General features: G+C 43.4%; 1 protein-coding gene across 2 annotated transcripts; it reads right to left on the bottom strand.

Annotated features, from left to right (window-relative positions):
- Nucleotides 1-623: 623 nt before the first annotated feature.
- On the bottom strand, nt 624-14,526 carry INIP (INTS3 and NABP interacting protein). 2 transcript variants are annotated; one of them, XM_084278148.1, is made up of 7 exons: nt 14,484-14,526; nt 13,773-13,890; nt 13,196-13,283; nt 7,049-7,170; nt 5,874-5,976; nt 3,363-3,453; nt 624-1,025 (listed from the first exon to the last, which is right to left on the bottom strand). In XM_084278148.1, exons 5-7 carry the CDS (start codon nt 5,909-5,911, stop codon nt 930-932), a joined length of 225 nt encoding a protein of 74 aa, XP_084134274.1. In that variant the 5' UTR covers nt 5,912-5,976; nt 7,049-7,170; nt 13,196-13,283; nt 13,773-13,890; nt 14,484-14,526; the 3' UTR covers nt 624-929. The 2 variants fall into 2 exon arrangements, with proteins under 2 accessions (XP_084134274.1, XP_084134273.1); XM_084278147.1 differs by lacking the exon at nt 7,049-7,170.

The raw sequence follows: 14,526 nt of genomic DNA, 5'->3' as shown, positions 1-14,526 counted from the left end.
TCTCTGATTCTAATGTATAATTGTTTTAGTAAATCCATGGAAAAACAAGAACATCTATGTAAGGGCTATTTTTCACTCTAAGTTACTCTATCCTGGTAGCAGATCACAATTCCAAAACAATTTACCTTACAATAAACAGATTTCCGTTCAACATGGAGCTGGAATTGGCTACTACAGATAAAAACAGGAAGGAAAAAAATCAAACAAAATGAAACATACTAAGTATTGAAAAAGATATAACTAGAAAAATATGACCTTTTAAACTGAATTGTCCTTGAAGGCAGCACTTTTCATCTGAAATGTCCAGATAACTTGAAAGACTTCTTTTGTCTGTTAAAAGACTGAAACAATAGTTTTTTTCCTCACTTTGACTTTCTTATTTCACAAAATAAGAGGCAGGCACACTGTATCTAAGGACTTCAGACCAGATGATGCTACAACAATAAACAGTATACTAGAAATGTTTGTGCATACAAAAAAAAAAGCACAAGAAGAGACTGACTGATGCATTTGATAAATTAATGTGTTTTGATGGACAAAAGTAACTTTTGTCCTTCACTGAAGTCAAATATAGTACCTGTACACAATAATAAGAAACAGAAATGCTGACAAGAGTGCACATCTCAATGACTCTGGTTTGGATGTTTATTTAAAGGAAGCACAGAAACTGGGAAGAGCAAGCGCTATGCACTTCACGAACCAAGGAAGCCTTACATCTGACTTTGACCTGACAGAGGAACAGAAATAAAGGGAAAAAAATCACTTTTAAACAACATTGCTTTTTTTTTTCATTAGAGCTCACACTCCTGAAAGGCAAGCACAAAAATCAGAAAAAAAAGTAGGGTTTAAGATAACTAAAGAAATTAAAAGATCAGACAGTTCCTGCCACGGACAAAAATCAGACCTTCAGTTCTGAGAAACAACATTCCTCATTCTGCCTCAAGTCGAGGTAAAACAGGAAGAATAAGATTTCCAAATGCAGAGTCTTGGGTTATGAAGTATCCTGAGGAATGTGCATGTGCGTGCTGGAAAGAGAAAAAGCATTTGTTAAAGTGTAACTCCCTGCAGCAGTTCAAGACTTTACAGCCTCCACAGCATTCCTTATTTATTCCTCGCAGTCTGTTCCTCAGCTCTGGTCATCAAATTCAAAACCAGCATTTGAGAACAGCCAGATCTGTTTAGGACCCATCAAGGGAATTAGCCATTCCCTGCTGCTCCTTCTTCAGCAAATCCAACGGTGGGGAGAGTGGTAACGTACTCCTCACCCCTCTTCTTTTGCCTAGACCCCATGCTTCCACTCCCACTTATAACCAGCTTACAGACCTTGGTAGGTAACAGCTGCCATGTGACTGCCAGAAGTGTGCATCAGTAGTGCCACACAGCCTGAGGCTGCACGTACAAGTGACAAGACACATGCCTGTACAACATGGGACGCCACTCTTCTGCCCATGTGATAGGTGCCTGTTCATCTAAGGAGGGAAGCTACTGCTTATGGCTCTGGACAACCTCTGTGAAACCCTATATAGCCCTTCCCAGTTCAATGAGTGGACTCCAGTAAGCTAGACAGCCTGCATATCCCTTTCTTTGACAGCTAGGGACAAGTTGTAGTGCATGTGAGATTTAGGCTGAGCCAACACTACCAGTGAATAAAGCTATCAGCATAGCAGGCTGCTGCAGTACAGTCACAAGGCCAAGGCAAGCCACCCATGAGGCTGCATTTGCAATACTGTGTTCAGTTTGAGACACACAGAGATGGCTGGGGACTGGGCTGGAGCTCTCAGTGTACAAGGGGATGGTGAGGGGAGATCTTGTGCTGTTTTCAGTTATCTAGTGACAGGATTCAGGGAAGACAGTGAGAGTCAGCAGCCAAGAAGGGCTGAGGGAGCTGGCAGAAGTGATTGCAGAGCTGTTCTCTACCATCTTTGACAGGTCTTGGAGGACAGAAGTGCCTGAGGATTGGAGGATAGCCAATGTCACTCCAGTCTTTAAAAAGGGCAAGAAGGAGAATCCTAGCAACTATAGGCCAGTCGGCCTCACTTCTGTCCCCAGAAAGATGATGAAACAGCTTGTTCTGGATGCCATCTCCAAGCAACTGGAAGAGAAGAAGGTCATGAGGAGTAGTCACCATGGATTCACCAAGGGAAAAATCGTGCTTGACCAATCCCATAGCCCTCTATGATCTCATCACCAGCTGGGTGGGTGGAGGGAGAGCAGTGGATGTCATCTACCTTGACTTCAGCAAGGCCTTTGATACTGTCTCCCATGACATCCCGATAGCAAAGCTGAGAGAGCACGGGATAGATGAGAGGACAGTGAGGTGGGCTGAGAACTGTTTGACAAGCTGAGCTCAGAGGGTGGTGATCAGTTGAACAGTCTGACTGGAGGCCTGTGACTAGCAGTGCTCCCCAGGGCTCGGTGCTGGGTCCAGTCCTGTTTAATATCTTCATTGATGACTTGATGAGGGAATAGCATCCACCCTCAGCAAGTACCCAATGAAACAGAGCTGGGAGGAGTGGCTGACACGCAGGAACACTGCGCTGCCATCCAGCGAGACCTGGAGAGGCTGGAGAGCTGGGCAGGGAGAAATCTAATGGAATTCAACAAAAGCAAGTGTAGAGTCTTGCACCTGGGGAGGAATAACAGTCTGTATCAGTACAGGCTGGGGGATGACCTTCTGGAGAAGAGCTCTGTGGAGAAGGACCTGGGGGTCCTGGTTGATGACAGGTTGGCCATGAGCCAGCAGTGTGCCCTGGTGGCTCAGAGAGCCAATGGGATCCTGGGGTGCATCAGGAGGAGTGTGGCCAGCAGGTCAAAGGAGGTGATCCTCCCCCTCTACTCTGACCTGGTCAGGCCCCACATGGAGTATTGTGTCCAGTTCTGGGCTCCTTGGTATAAAAAGGACAGGGATCTCCTGGAGAGAGTCCAGAGAAGGGCTACGAAGATGATTAAGGGCCTGGAGCATCTCCCCTATGAGGAAAGGCTGAGTGAGCTGGGACTGTTCAGCCTCGAGAAGAGAAGACTAAGGGGGACCTTATTAATGTTTATAAATATCTTAAGTATGGGATGCAGGGGGAATCAGCCAGCCCCTTTTCAGTGGTCTGTGGAGACAGAACAAGGGGCAGTGGCTGCAAGTTGGAGCACAGGAAGTTCTGCACCAACATGCGGAAGAACTTTTTCCCAGTGAGGGTGACAGAGCCCTGGGACAGGCTGCCCAGGGAGGTGGTGGAGTCTCCATCTCTGGAGATATTCCAGACCCGTCTGGACACCTGTCTGTGCAAAAGGAGCTGGGGAGCTGCTTTGGCAGGGGGGTTGGACCCGATGATCTCTCAAGGTCCCTTCCAAGCCCTATGATTCTACCTTACCTGCAGAGCAGCCTTCTGCTGTGCTGCAATGTGCTGCTGCTCAGCATGATCACGGAAATCCTTGTTCAGCGGTGATCTTGCGAGTGCAATACTGTAAAAAAGAAATCAAAGGTATCATACAAACCACAAGAAAGTGTCCTTCCCATTCTAGCCATACATTCCATGGCTTTCAAACCTCACAATTTGACTCATGACTTGACAATTGTTAAGTGTTGTTTGGAATTACTATTTGTCATCATAAGAGAGAAAAGGAAATGGAGTGACCATAGTTGTATAACTGACCTAACATAAACAAGTGATGCCAAACTAAACCCAGAAGACTCACAGCCCTAAAGCCTGTTGTGGATTTTGCTCATGGATGAAGTCCCACTGAAGTCAGTGGCATCAATGGGGTGCAATGTTAGATAATATCAGCAATTTCTAAAAGAACACTTTTGTGTTTTGACCATTATTCAGTCAGTCAGTGTCCAAAACAACCGTGATAAACAGAAGCACTGACATGAGCTCTGCAGTCTTCAGTATAAGACCAGTTCTTCAGCAGATAGGTGGCAGAACTCTGCTTACGGTAAAGGAGCTTCCTATTGACATAACTGAAGTAACAATCCTCTGGTAATAGTTTAAATTACCTAAAATTGATTTAGCTCATCTCAGTGCAGCATACATTAGGTGCCAAATTAAAATTTCTATATAGGTTTTCCTGGGGTTTATATCCTAAAAATTGCCCACCTTGTTATTAAAGACTGCCATCAGCCTTGTATCACAAGGCAGTTCTCAACTATCTCTGAAATTGGGTCTGAAGACTGGTGCTGAAAGCACAGCCCTTCTCAGTCATAGGCACAAAAGTATGAAGGAAAACGAGGCATCCAAGTAAACTCATCAACTGATATTTCCCAGCAGCTTCAATGTCAGCAGCTGATTAGTAAATCAGTTTTTCAAAAGCAGCTATGCTCACTGAAACACCTCGAGCCAAATCTACACATAACTGTGTAATGAAAGCTAAATAAAAATCCTCTAAACATATTTTATGAGAAACATTAAGAAAAGCTTCACTGCTGAAGAAAAACACTACTCAATTTAGAACATAATATTTTCTGTTATTTTGAAGGTATCTATTTTGCATTTAATTCTGCACTAACTTTGCAGTATGATTTCTGTAGATAATCTTAAAGCCTCATCAGTCATCATAAGCCAACACTTTCAAGAGAGGTATTCTAGTCTTGGGTATAGGTTTCCCAGATGCCAAGGCCAGAAATCAATTAACTCAATTCACCTTTTACACTGGCCACACCACTGTTGAACTTCAGGCACCTCAAGCTCTTTTCTGTCAAGCTTACACATCGTCTACCATCTCACTTCTCACAGCTCTGTGGTCCAGCACATCGCTACCAAAGAACTGTCAGCTTCTCAAAAATCACACATCAGCCCACTGTGCCAAAGCAGAGTGTTTGACTGCGGCTCTGTGGGCTCCTCCCATCCCCACCTTCAAAAATAGCAACTTCTAATTTTGCTCTCTAGCATACAGCGTTGTTTTTCCTTGAAGAGAAACAGAAAGTAAAAAAGCACTCCCTGAAACTCTGACAGGCTTCCAATGAAGTATGGAAACACTGTAACCAGGAGTCAGGAGCTGTACGTATTTGTTTTCTTCTCCAGACAAGTATTTTTCTTTAATACTAACCGTATGCAGTTACTGTATACCTAACACAGGCCATTTCACATATTCTGCATGCTTTTTGGCAGCATGAAGGAATTAAAGGTGACCTAAAATCTCCTTGAAAAAAAAATAGACACAGGCAGCACTCAGGCTGCTTTCAGAGTATTCCACTCTTGCACAGATAGTGCATGCATCACACCATGTCTAACACATGGAGCTGCACTCACTTCATGTTAACCCAGCAGCTCAACTGCCTCTATCTCTCCATGTAAACCAGCCACTGACTTACGTCAAAAATCTAACCATTCTGTCTTAAACTGGGAAATGCAGTGACAGCTTCTCAGCCCAGAGTAGATGATTACATCTCGTTGTGTAGAATCACCCTTACACCACAGTGTCTTTTACAAGAAGGTCTGCTGTCACAGGAACTGTCCCTGTCCTGCACACAGGGAGTTTCAAGGGTAACTTATTCCCAGCTCCAACTGTTCTTCTACAAACACTCAGTGCCCTGAACCTAACAATGTGCTGCTGCCATTGCTCAGGGCACTGTCTTACTAATTACATTCTCTCACAGTGCCTACTACCTGATTCTTCCTTAAGGTTAACTTTAATACTGTTGAATAAGCACATATGCTTCTCCCCTTCTCTAATGGGGACTGTGTCAGCCAAAATTGAGGTCCTGTAACCAATTATAACTATTACTCTGTTACTAAAGTGTAAGGTCTCTCTAACTGGTTATTGAGGATGGTCAGAAAACACTTCTGGTAAGTGTTTATGTAAGGTCACTTTTTTTCTTTCTTTCTATTTTCCTCCTTTGATGTAATCAGTGATGTCCAAACAGGTCTAAGAACATAAAATACCTGGCTCCAGGGTGATTTGTGGAAGACTGGTTTTGCATAAGTAACTTTCTCTTCTCCTTGTCTAGTTCTGCCAGGATTGCAACCCTATTTTTATTCTGGAAACCTGGTGGGAATGACAGAAAAAATATTAGAGAGATTTACTTGATTTCTATGGCCCAACTCTAACCTTGTGGAATTAAGTCTCTGACAATATGACATTATGATAAATACACTCATCTCCAAAGCTTTGCACCCATCCAAAAGACTTATTAATAAATAGGTTTCATTTTTCCTTTTCTCATTTTATAACATGAAATCACTTCCTCAAGCTATCATACATATTAATACATTTTAAAATACAGGCTTCTCTCTCAAATTAGATCCTACCCCTTCTCAGGTTAGATCTGAAGCTATGTACAAGCTATGTGACAAAAAAAGTAAGTTTACCAAGTCCTAGATTCAAAACACTGTCACTGAAAACACACAACAACTGTAACAATGGAGTAATATACTTATGGAGTGTAATTTCTCATGCCAGTGAACCAAAGTTATAATGCAAGATTTACATATCTAACAGATAAAACTGAAGACTCCATTAAGCTTGCACATATGCTTATAGAAAAAAATTACAACTTTTCATTCAATTTATGCAAAAATGCTTTAGTTTTAATACACTGATGTCCCTGCATATACACAGCACCCATTTTCTGCACAGAGGACTACAAAGCTGGAATAGAGAAGCAAAACTGAGCTGTATGGACACAATATGGGAACACAGCCTTTATTTCCTCTGTACATCATTCTTCCAAAGGGATATTTCATACTAGAGAAGGGGCCAGGAAGCACAGTGATAGAAGAAATTAAGGAAATGTCAGAAACAGCTGTTTGTCTATTTGCAGAAATGCTTTCTAAATGAAAACAGGGCAAAACTGCACTTACACAGGACTCTCATATAGTAGATGATCTCATTGTGATCACCAAATAAAGCAGATACTCAATTGCATGTTTGGCCCAGTATGCCTGTACAACATAACCGAGGACAACAGCTACAGAGCTGACTCTTACAGGCATCTATGCTGCTATGGACACTCATCATACCCAGAATATACTTCTTCATTTTAATTTTAAACTCCAGTATCTATAAATATTGAGCTGCTACACTGTCATAAGGAAAAAAAAAATAGTCTAGAAGTTACCTCCTTTATTTCCTCCACACAAAAAGTCAAGCCATTCCCACTGGAAACTGCTGCATGTTGTGTCACCACCTGCATCCTCAATGCTGGTTTAGTCACACCACTAAAAAGCAGTAGCCCACAAGCTGGTAGGAAAGGCACACACAGTAACTCTCAAAGGGAGTATTAGGACATGAAAGCAAAATGATTTCAAATTTATTTTCAGTAGCTGCACCTAAAGTTTGTTCCCTCTGACAGATCTGTTGCTGTTCAACTACATAATCCAACATTCCTTTCTTCAACACGGCTCAATGAAGGAGACAATTATCAAATTTGCACCCAATCCCCTGTCAAACCTTACCTTTTTCTTTTGCTATACCAAACATATGCACCCCTGAGTTTGTGCCTGAGAGCTCTCAAAAAGAACAGTGGCTTTATGCAACGTCATCCATAATCACCTCTACATTTGTTAAAGGCTTAATTAAATTAATTGCTATTTTCTCATCTGCTAACCTCTCCTTCCCATATGGCATTAGTTCTGTGTACTCTGTTTTTATAAGTGCAGACTTCAATGTTTCTCTGCTCTCTGGATATTGTACACTATCTCTTTGTAAAACATCCTGCACTTCCTATGAGTTTTAAACATTAAAACACAGCTGAACATGTGCTCCAAGAGATACAGAGGCTGAGAGATAATGCCAACGAGCTAAGATTCAACATTCTTCAGTTGAGCAAGCCCAAATGTTACTTTATCATAAATTCTGGAGACATCACAGTAATAGGACCAGTGAAGTACCTCTAAAGTAATCATGTCTGTACGCTTATTCTACAGAGTTTTCAGACAAAAAGGCTTAGAACTTGAAATATTACTCAGCAGCCTTCTGTTAGTGTTTGCTTATCCTGAAATACATAAATCTAAATGCATGCTTGGAATTCAGATGACACTGTGACTGAGGCAAGAAAAAGGAGACCACTTTTTTAATTTAAGATGCTGCCAGCTAAAAAATAGACTAAATATGCTCACATTTATGATGAAGCAGATGGTATGATTCAGAAAGGCTTGAGACATGTAGAATAAAATTTCACATGCTGTTTTTAAACTGTGATCAGAAGCCATGCCATTACCACTGTCTTCCATTTTAGCATACTTCTTTCTATCTGCAGAATTGCATGGGAGAAAGTCTAGAGGGATTCAGGAAAAAAACAAGTATTTTTCTTCCTTTTCCCTATCCCTCAGCTAGTAAGAGATGGTTTTGTTTGGTTGGGTTTTTTTAAGTAGCATTTTGGTCTAGAATTCAGGCAGCACCCATGAACCTGCCATACTGAAAACAAATTGATTTCTTTATGAGAATTTGTTGATGGTAAGTAAAGAAAACATCTGCTCAAGAGAAGGGAGAAAGGCATCCAACATGTAGATGTCAGTACTCCCCAGCTGATTAATGTGAAGTTCCTACAGGTATTTAAAACTTTTTAAAAATGCAAAGTAAAATCTGTTCATTTTAAAGTTAATAATGGAGGGGACAGGACACAAGAAATTCATTGTAGACAGAAAATACAGCATCTGTAAAAAAAATTAATTGCCTCTACTAAAATAGAGGCTGGGGGACGAAGTGACAGAGAACACTCCTGTGGAAAAAGACTTGGGGGTATTGATGGACAAAAAGCTGGACATGAGCCAACAGTGTGCACTCACAGCCCAGAAGCCAACCACATCCTGGGCTGCATCAAAAGAAGTGTGGCCAGCAGATCAAGAGGGGTGATTCTGCCCCTCTGCTCTGCTGAGTTTCTAAGGGCATGTAGCAACAGAATGAGGGGCAGTGGTTTTAAACTAGAGCAGGGGAGGTTTACATCAGACATTAGGAAGAAGTTCTTCACTCAGAGTGGTGGATAACTGACACAGGTCGCAGACAGGTGGTGGAGGTACCATCCCTGGAGACATTCAAGGTCAGGCTTGATGAAGTTCTGAGCAACTTCTAGTTCAAGGTGTCCCTGCTCATTGCAGGGTGGTTGCACTAGATGGCCTTTAAGGTGCCTTCCAACATAACACATTCTATGATTCTATTTATATTCTTCCCTACTCAGGACTCTAAACTGCCTCCATAATGATCAATTTAAAACAGCTACAGAAGTTTTATACATCAATCATGAAGAAAGTGATTTACTGTATGTAGATTTGGTATGACTGTTCAGTACTAAAAATGCAGACATACAAAAAAAAGCCATCTCTGAAAGGAAGATTTTCAAACACAGGAACTTTTTAAAGCTTTAAGTTTAGACCTCCCTTACCTGGTCTGAGTTGCACTACTGTTTTGAGTTTGGACAGCTAATAAATATCACATTCCATTAATATTCTCTGCTCTGCAAATAGAAGAGTCTTGACGCAAAATGACCAACTCAAGGCAGCTCAGTAGAGTAACAGTAATGTCAGATGTCAAACCAAATACCTGGATTCTCCAATTACTCTACAGCAACAGACTTAAGATGTTTAAAGTATAGACCTGTTCTTTCTGACACCTCAGTTTCTGACATAAAGCACTCTATTACATGCTCTGTGCAGGAGCTAGAAGTTTATTTCCACTATGGGTTTGTATGTGAAAGGCAGAAAACTAAACATGATGCCAGGCTGAGTGACACTCGTAGCTTTAAGAGGTCATAGCAGGTGACACTCTTTAACCCCAATCATATAACGTGCTAAGTTGGAAGGGGCCTTTTAAAAGTGATCTAATACAACCCCCCTGCAGTCAGCAGGGACATCTTCTCTAGATAAGGTCACCCAGAGCCCCCTCAAGCCTGACCTTGAATATCTCCAAGGATGGGGCTTCCAACACCTCTCTGGGCAACCTGTGCCGGTGATCTACCACCCTCACATTGCAGAAATTTTTGCTAATATCCAGCCTGAATCTCCCCTTTCCTGGTTTAAAACCATCATCCCTTGTCCTATTGCTCCCTGCCCTTGGGAACAGTTCTTCCCCAGCTTTCTTACAGGCACCTTTCAGGTACTGGAAGACCGCTATAAGGTCCCCCTGGAGCCTTCTCTTCTCCAAGCTGAACAAGCCCAACTCTCTCAGCCTGTCTTCACAGGAGAGGTGCTCCTGCCCTCCAATCATTTCTGTGGCTCCTACCACTACACCTCAGAGATCTATGTCAGTTCTACAAATTAACTCTGCATGGCAAGAAACAGTATTATCTCACTTTTAATTTCATATCTTTTCCCCGGTTTGTTGGTTGCTTCAAACATCACAGTATTCATCCTGTTTTTCTAATACACATTATTTATCATTTGTCCACAAAAGAGCCCTCTGCCACTTTGTGTTCAAGATGCTTTTCAACTTGGAAAAGTGGTTTCAAAGCTGGATGTCTGCTCTAAGCACCATACATGAGAAAGCACTGACACTGTACACTGTTCCACCTGCTCATTTCAGAAAGCATTTCACAGCCACCTCTTCACTGAAGTGTGTGTTTTTATAATTGTTAGCCTTCATGAAGTGAGGCAGCAACCTCTTCCAAAGCAGGATCTAAGGACCTTATTAAGCACAGAACACTTGGGAAAGAGGATGAGTAACTGTATTTTGATTTCTCTTCTGCTTATGACTACTGGCATCACAAAGCATCTAATAGTCTGCTGCATATCAATACTTTCCAGTAACAATTTACATTTGGATATGTTTGCACATACACTGTGTGAGGATGAAGCAAAAGGCATATTAGTAATTCAGTGAATTAACTTGAATTACTAAGAGATATGTTAATATATATTTCATATGACCTTCCAGAAAACAGCTACATGCACAACTGGATGTAAGCTACTGACTGCTTTATGGCCATGGATTTCTCCAGGGAAGACACATGCTACAGCCCTCAAGAACTATGCCTGAGCATAGATCAAGCTCAGATGCAGGGCAGTAACGTTTGTAGACAATGACAATTCCATGCAGAACAGCACAATCCTCCTTTTTAACACAGACTCAGAGAACAGAATGCTGCTCAGACCACATTACATGAGTGCACTCAGATACTTCCACACCAAAGGCTCAACAACTGCCAGGACAGACACCTTGTGTGATTTCCTTAGCCTGAAGCTTAGAATTCTGTATGTATTTCAAGTGCTTGGTTCTTACAGTGCAAGAAGGAAGGTCTGAAAAAGTGGACCTCTATTTCTTCCACCTCTGGGGACCTAAAGGAGAATTCCTGCCTGAGAAGTCATGTTTCTCAGAGGGTTTCCTCTAGAACTCACACATGGAGTCTTTAATTTAGATTAACATGCAAGGTACACTCTGGCCTTGTTGTGCACAAGCAATGAAATATTAATGCATGTTGTCCAAGTACTGTGACATGTCCCTGCAGAAACAGTGTATTACCAAGCACCTGAAAGCAGTTTCTGTTAATTTAAAAGCTGATTTTGATCACTCCTACCCTCTCCCCCTCCAAAATGTACCACTCTGGTCTTAGAACTCATTTTGTGGACAATACACAGCATGCTGAAAGCTTTTCCATTTCTTTCAAATGCTGTAATCAGTCTCATGCAATCAGTGCAATCAGTTCCATGTGGCAATAACAGCCTGAAGTAAGGATTTCATTCAATTCTATCTAGTTTGGCTGCACTCACATGCAGCTCCTCATCTCTGAGATTCTAATCAAAAGAATGCTTTCCTAAGAGGCCAATGAATTAATGGAAGTCCAGTCCACAAAGTATTAACCTTTGTAGTCAGAGTCTGCAATTAACAGAAAACTCAATTAACTCCTAGGAAAATTACACAGCACTGATTAAAGGGAAAGAAACAACTCTGTGCTATGAATTATGAGTGAAGTCTACCTGTGCAGAAGGCTATTGTTTAATACATCCTTACAGTTCTCTCTGAGAAAGTGCAACCATCCATAACCCTTTCAGTCCGTGTTTCAGTAAATCCCTATTCTTTTTGTCCAAGGAAAGGGAAATGAAAGAATGGACTGCTTGAACAGTACTAATATGCATGCCATGGAGCAAGCACAAAGCACAGTACTTGCCTCAATCGTTTTTACTACTAGAGAAAAATATAGAAGCCATGAACTGTGGCTCATATTTGCAAGTTCCTTTCCAATTTTCCTAGGTGTATTATTGATAGGCTCATTTGTGGATTAAACTTGGTGGCATATCTTGCCTGCTTACTGCAAATAATTTTCATATGATAATTAAACAGTTTATTTAGTGAGTCTCTAAAGGGTATCTCCAGGTATTAAAGCAGACTCCAAGGCTCTATTATATTGCAAGCTCCTAGAAACAAGCAATGGCATTCTGGCACTAAAACCCCATCCTATTTCTCAGCAAATTCACATACATAAAACTATCTTTTAACTCTCTGTGACAGCATTCTATTCCTGGCAGTGGTGCTGACTTGGCATTCACAGATTTACCTTTATCTACCAAAACTTCAGAGTCTCATGTTGCTGGGAAACTGAATTCTGAATTAATTTCCTATGAGCAGTAAATGAAAAGCTACACACCCTGCTTTCTCCTCAGCTCTTCCGTAGGAGAGACAAGCCTGAGTCCCACAAAACTTCCAGAAAGCACCTCTAGAGGGCGATTTAAGACCCTCCTTCAATTACTGTGTTACCCACGCCCGCCTCTCCCCAGGCCCTCAGCATCCTCTGAAGCACATGGCTTGGTTAAATAATTTCACGTTGAGCAATTTTATGGACGCAATTCAGATGCACCGCCCTACAAAGAAACACTTCCCTTTATTCGGCTTTTCCTCCCAGGCCCGGGCACTTGCTATCTCTCTCTGACAGCTATTGCTAGTGCCTGGGTCTTGCCACTCCCATCATAACACGGAATACATTAGACTGTTCCCAGAGGCTGAGCACAACAGCTCTAAGTCACGTTCAATGCGAAGCACTGTTAAGCATCTGAAGTTTGCTTCAGGAAGTGAACGCTGCAACACCAGCGTGACGGGTACCTCAAAACCTGAGCAGGAAGGAACGCACAACAATTCAGGCCACTTCCTATCAGTGGTCTTCAACATATTTAACGTGTCTTCTCCCAGAAGATCTTGCTCATACTCTGTGAATTTCAGCCCCACCTTCCTGTCTCTCTTCCTCTTTCCAGTCTTACTATAAACTAAACTTATGCTTTTGGTGACTTCACTGACATTTTGCATGTAGTATTCCCCTTTAATACTTAAGGTTAAAACTTACCTTGTCCTGAAGGATTTGCTGCCATACTTCAGTTTTCAGCCTTAAGTTTTATTCAGCTGCAGTTCAAACCTTTTAACCCCAAAAGAATCTGCAAAACAGGCAGAACAGAAGATAAACATATTCCTTTAAAAGAAAACCTTGTATTTCATTGTTACGTATTTCATAAAGGTGGTAACTGTTACAAAGCACAAGTCAAATACAGCATATGCATTGCTTAAAATATGTAACACTATTTATACTGTTCTCACTGAACTTTTTAGCAGTTGTGATTAATTCTTTTTTTTTTTTCCAGATTCAAGTAGCTTAAGGCCTCCAGAGCCATTTTGGCGTCACAGATGCTTTTTCCTAACAACTTCCTGACAAAGACTGCCAGACTACACTTCAGAGGCAGGCAGGAGCATTACACTCCTCAAACGCTGTAGCCCCAGGAGACCTCCGTTTAGTCTCTAACTCAGGAGAGGAGAAAAAAAGAAAGAAAAAAAAGAAAATAAAGAAAAAAATAATAAAAAAAAGCAGCCTTTGTGGGAAGGAAATGCCGATCCCAGCCACAAAGGCCGCTGGAGGTTACCATCCTTACAGCTGAGCAAAGCAAAACGGGATGGCGGTTCCTCAGCAATAGGTCACCTCGGGCCACCATCAACTTCTGTATCCATTCAGCACAACGGCGAAGGGCTCCAGCTCACTCGCACCGAACCCTGCGGGAAAAGGGAATGGGGAACCCCAGTCAGGTTTCAACGGCAGAGCAGGAAACGGCGGGTCCCTGAGCGGCTGCACCCGCGCAACGAGGAAGCGCTTCAGCACCGCCACCAGCTACGAGCAGTGACGCCGGTCAGGACGCGTTTCCCCAAGGGCACCGGCCTGACCCGCGCGGGCCGGGGAGAAGCGCCCGGCGAGCCCGGGCACCGCTGTACCGGGGGCCCGGGACCTCACCTGCTGGGGCGGATGGGGGGGCTGCCAGGCCACCTCCGCCCGGCCGCTGACAGCCTGGGACCACGCGGAGAGCCCCGCGGCGGGACAGCGCGGGGCCGGCGCTGCCCCCCCCCGGGCTGTAGCGGGGATCCCGGCCGGCGGGGGACGGAGGCGCCAGGGTCGCACCGCCCCGGCGGCGTGCTCTGCCGCCGCTGCCCGCCCCCGCCCGCGGGAACGGGAGCCCCAGCCCCGGCCCCGCGCGTGTGGGGTCTCCCGCCCACCGCCTCCCTCCCGCCTGCACGGGACAGGCTCCGCCAGCCAGGCCGGGGTGCCCGGCCCAGACCGGCCCGCCCGGGAGCCCTGCCCTGCCTGTACCCACCTTCCCCACCGCTGCCGCTGCACCCCCGTCCCTTCCTCTTAGC

Source organism: Gallinula chloropus (assembly GCF_964237585.1).
Source record: "Gallinula chloropus genome assembly, chromosome: Z".
In the NCBI taxonomy this organism is placed as follows: domain Eukaryota; kingdom Metazoa; phylum Chordata; class Aves; order Gruiformes; family Rallidae; genus Gallinula; species Gallinula chloropus.
The sequence above is the reverse complement of the archived record's forward strand: the minus strand, read 5'-3'. Positions and strand labels throughout refer to the sequence as shown.

Bases quoted from the DNA above. Each gene is read 5' to 3' on its own strand.
- INIP (XM_084278147.1), bottom strand. From the start codon at position 13,220: ATGGCAGCAAATCCTTCAGGACAAG. The intron at 5,977-13,195 runs GTAAGTTTTAAC...CATTCCCACCAG, and splicing joins AGCAAATCCTTCAGGACAAG to GTTTCCAGAATAAAAATAGG. The intron at 1,026-3,362 runs GTAAGGTAGAAT...TTCTCTTTCCAG, and splicing joins AGCAGAAGGCTGCTCTGCAG to CACGCACATGCACATTCCTC.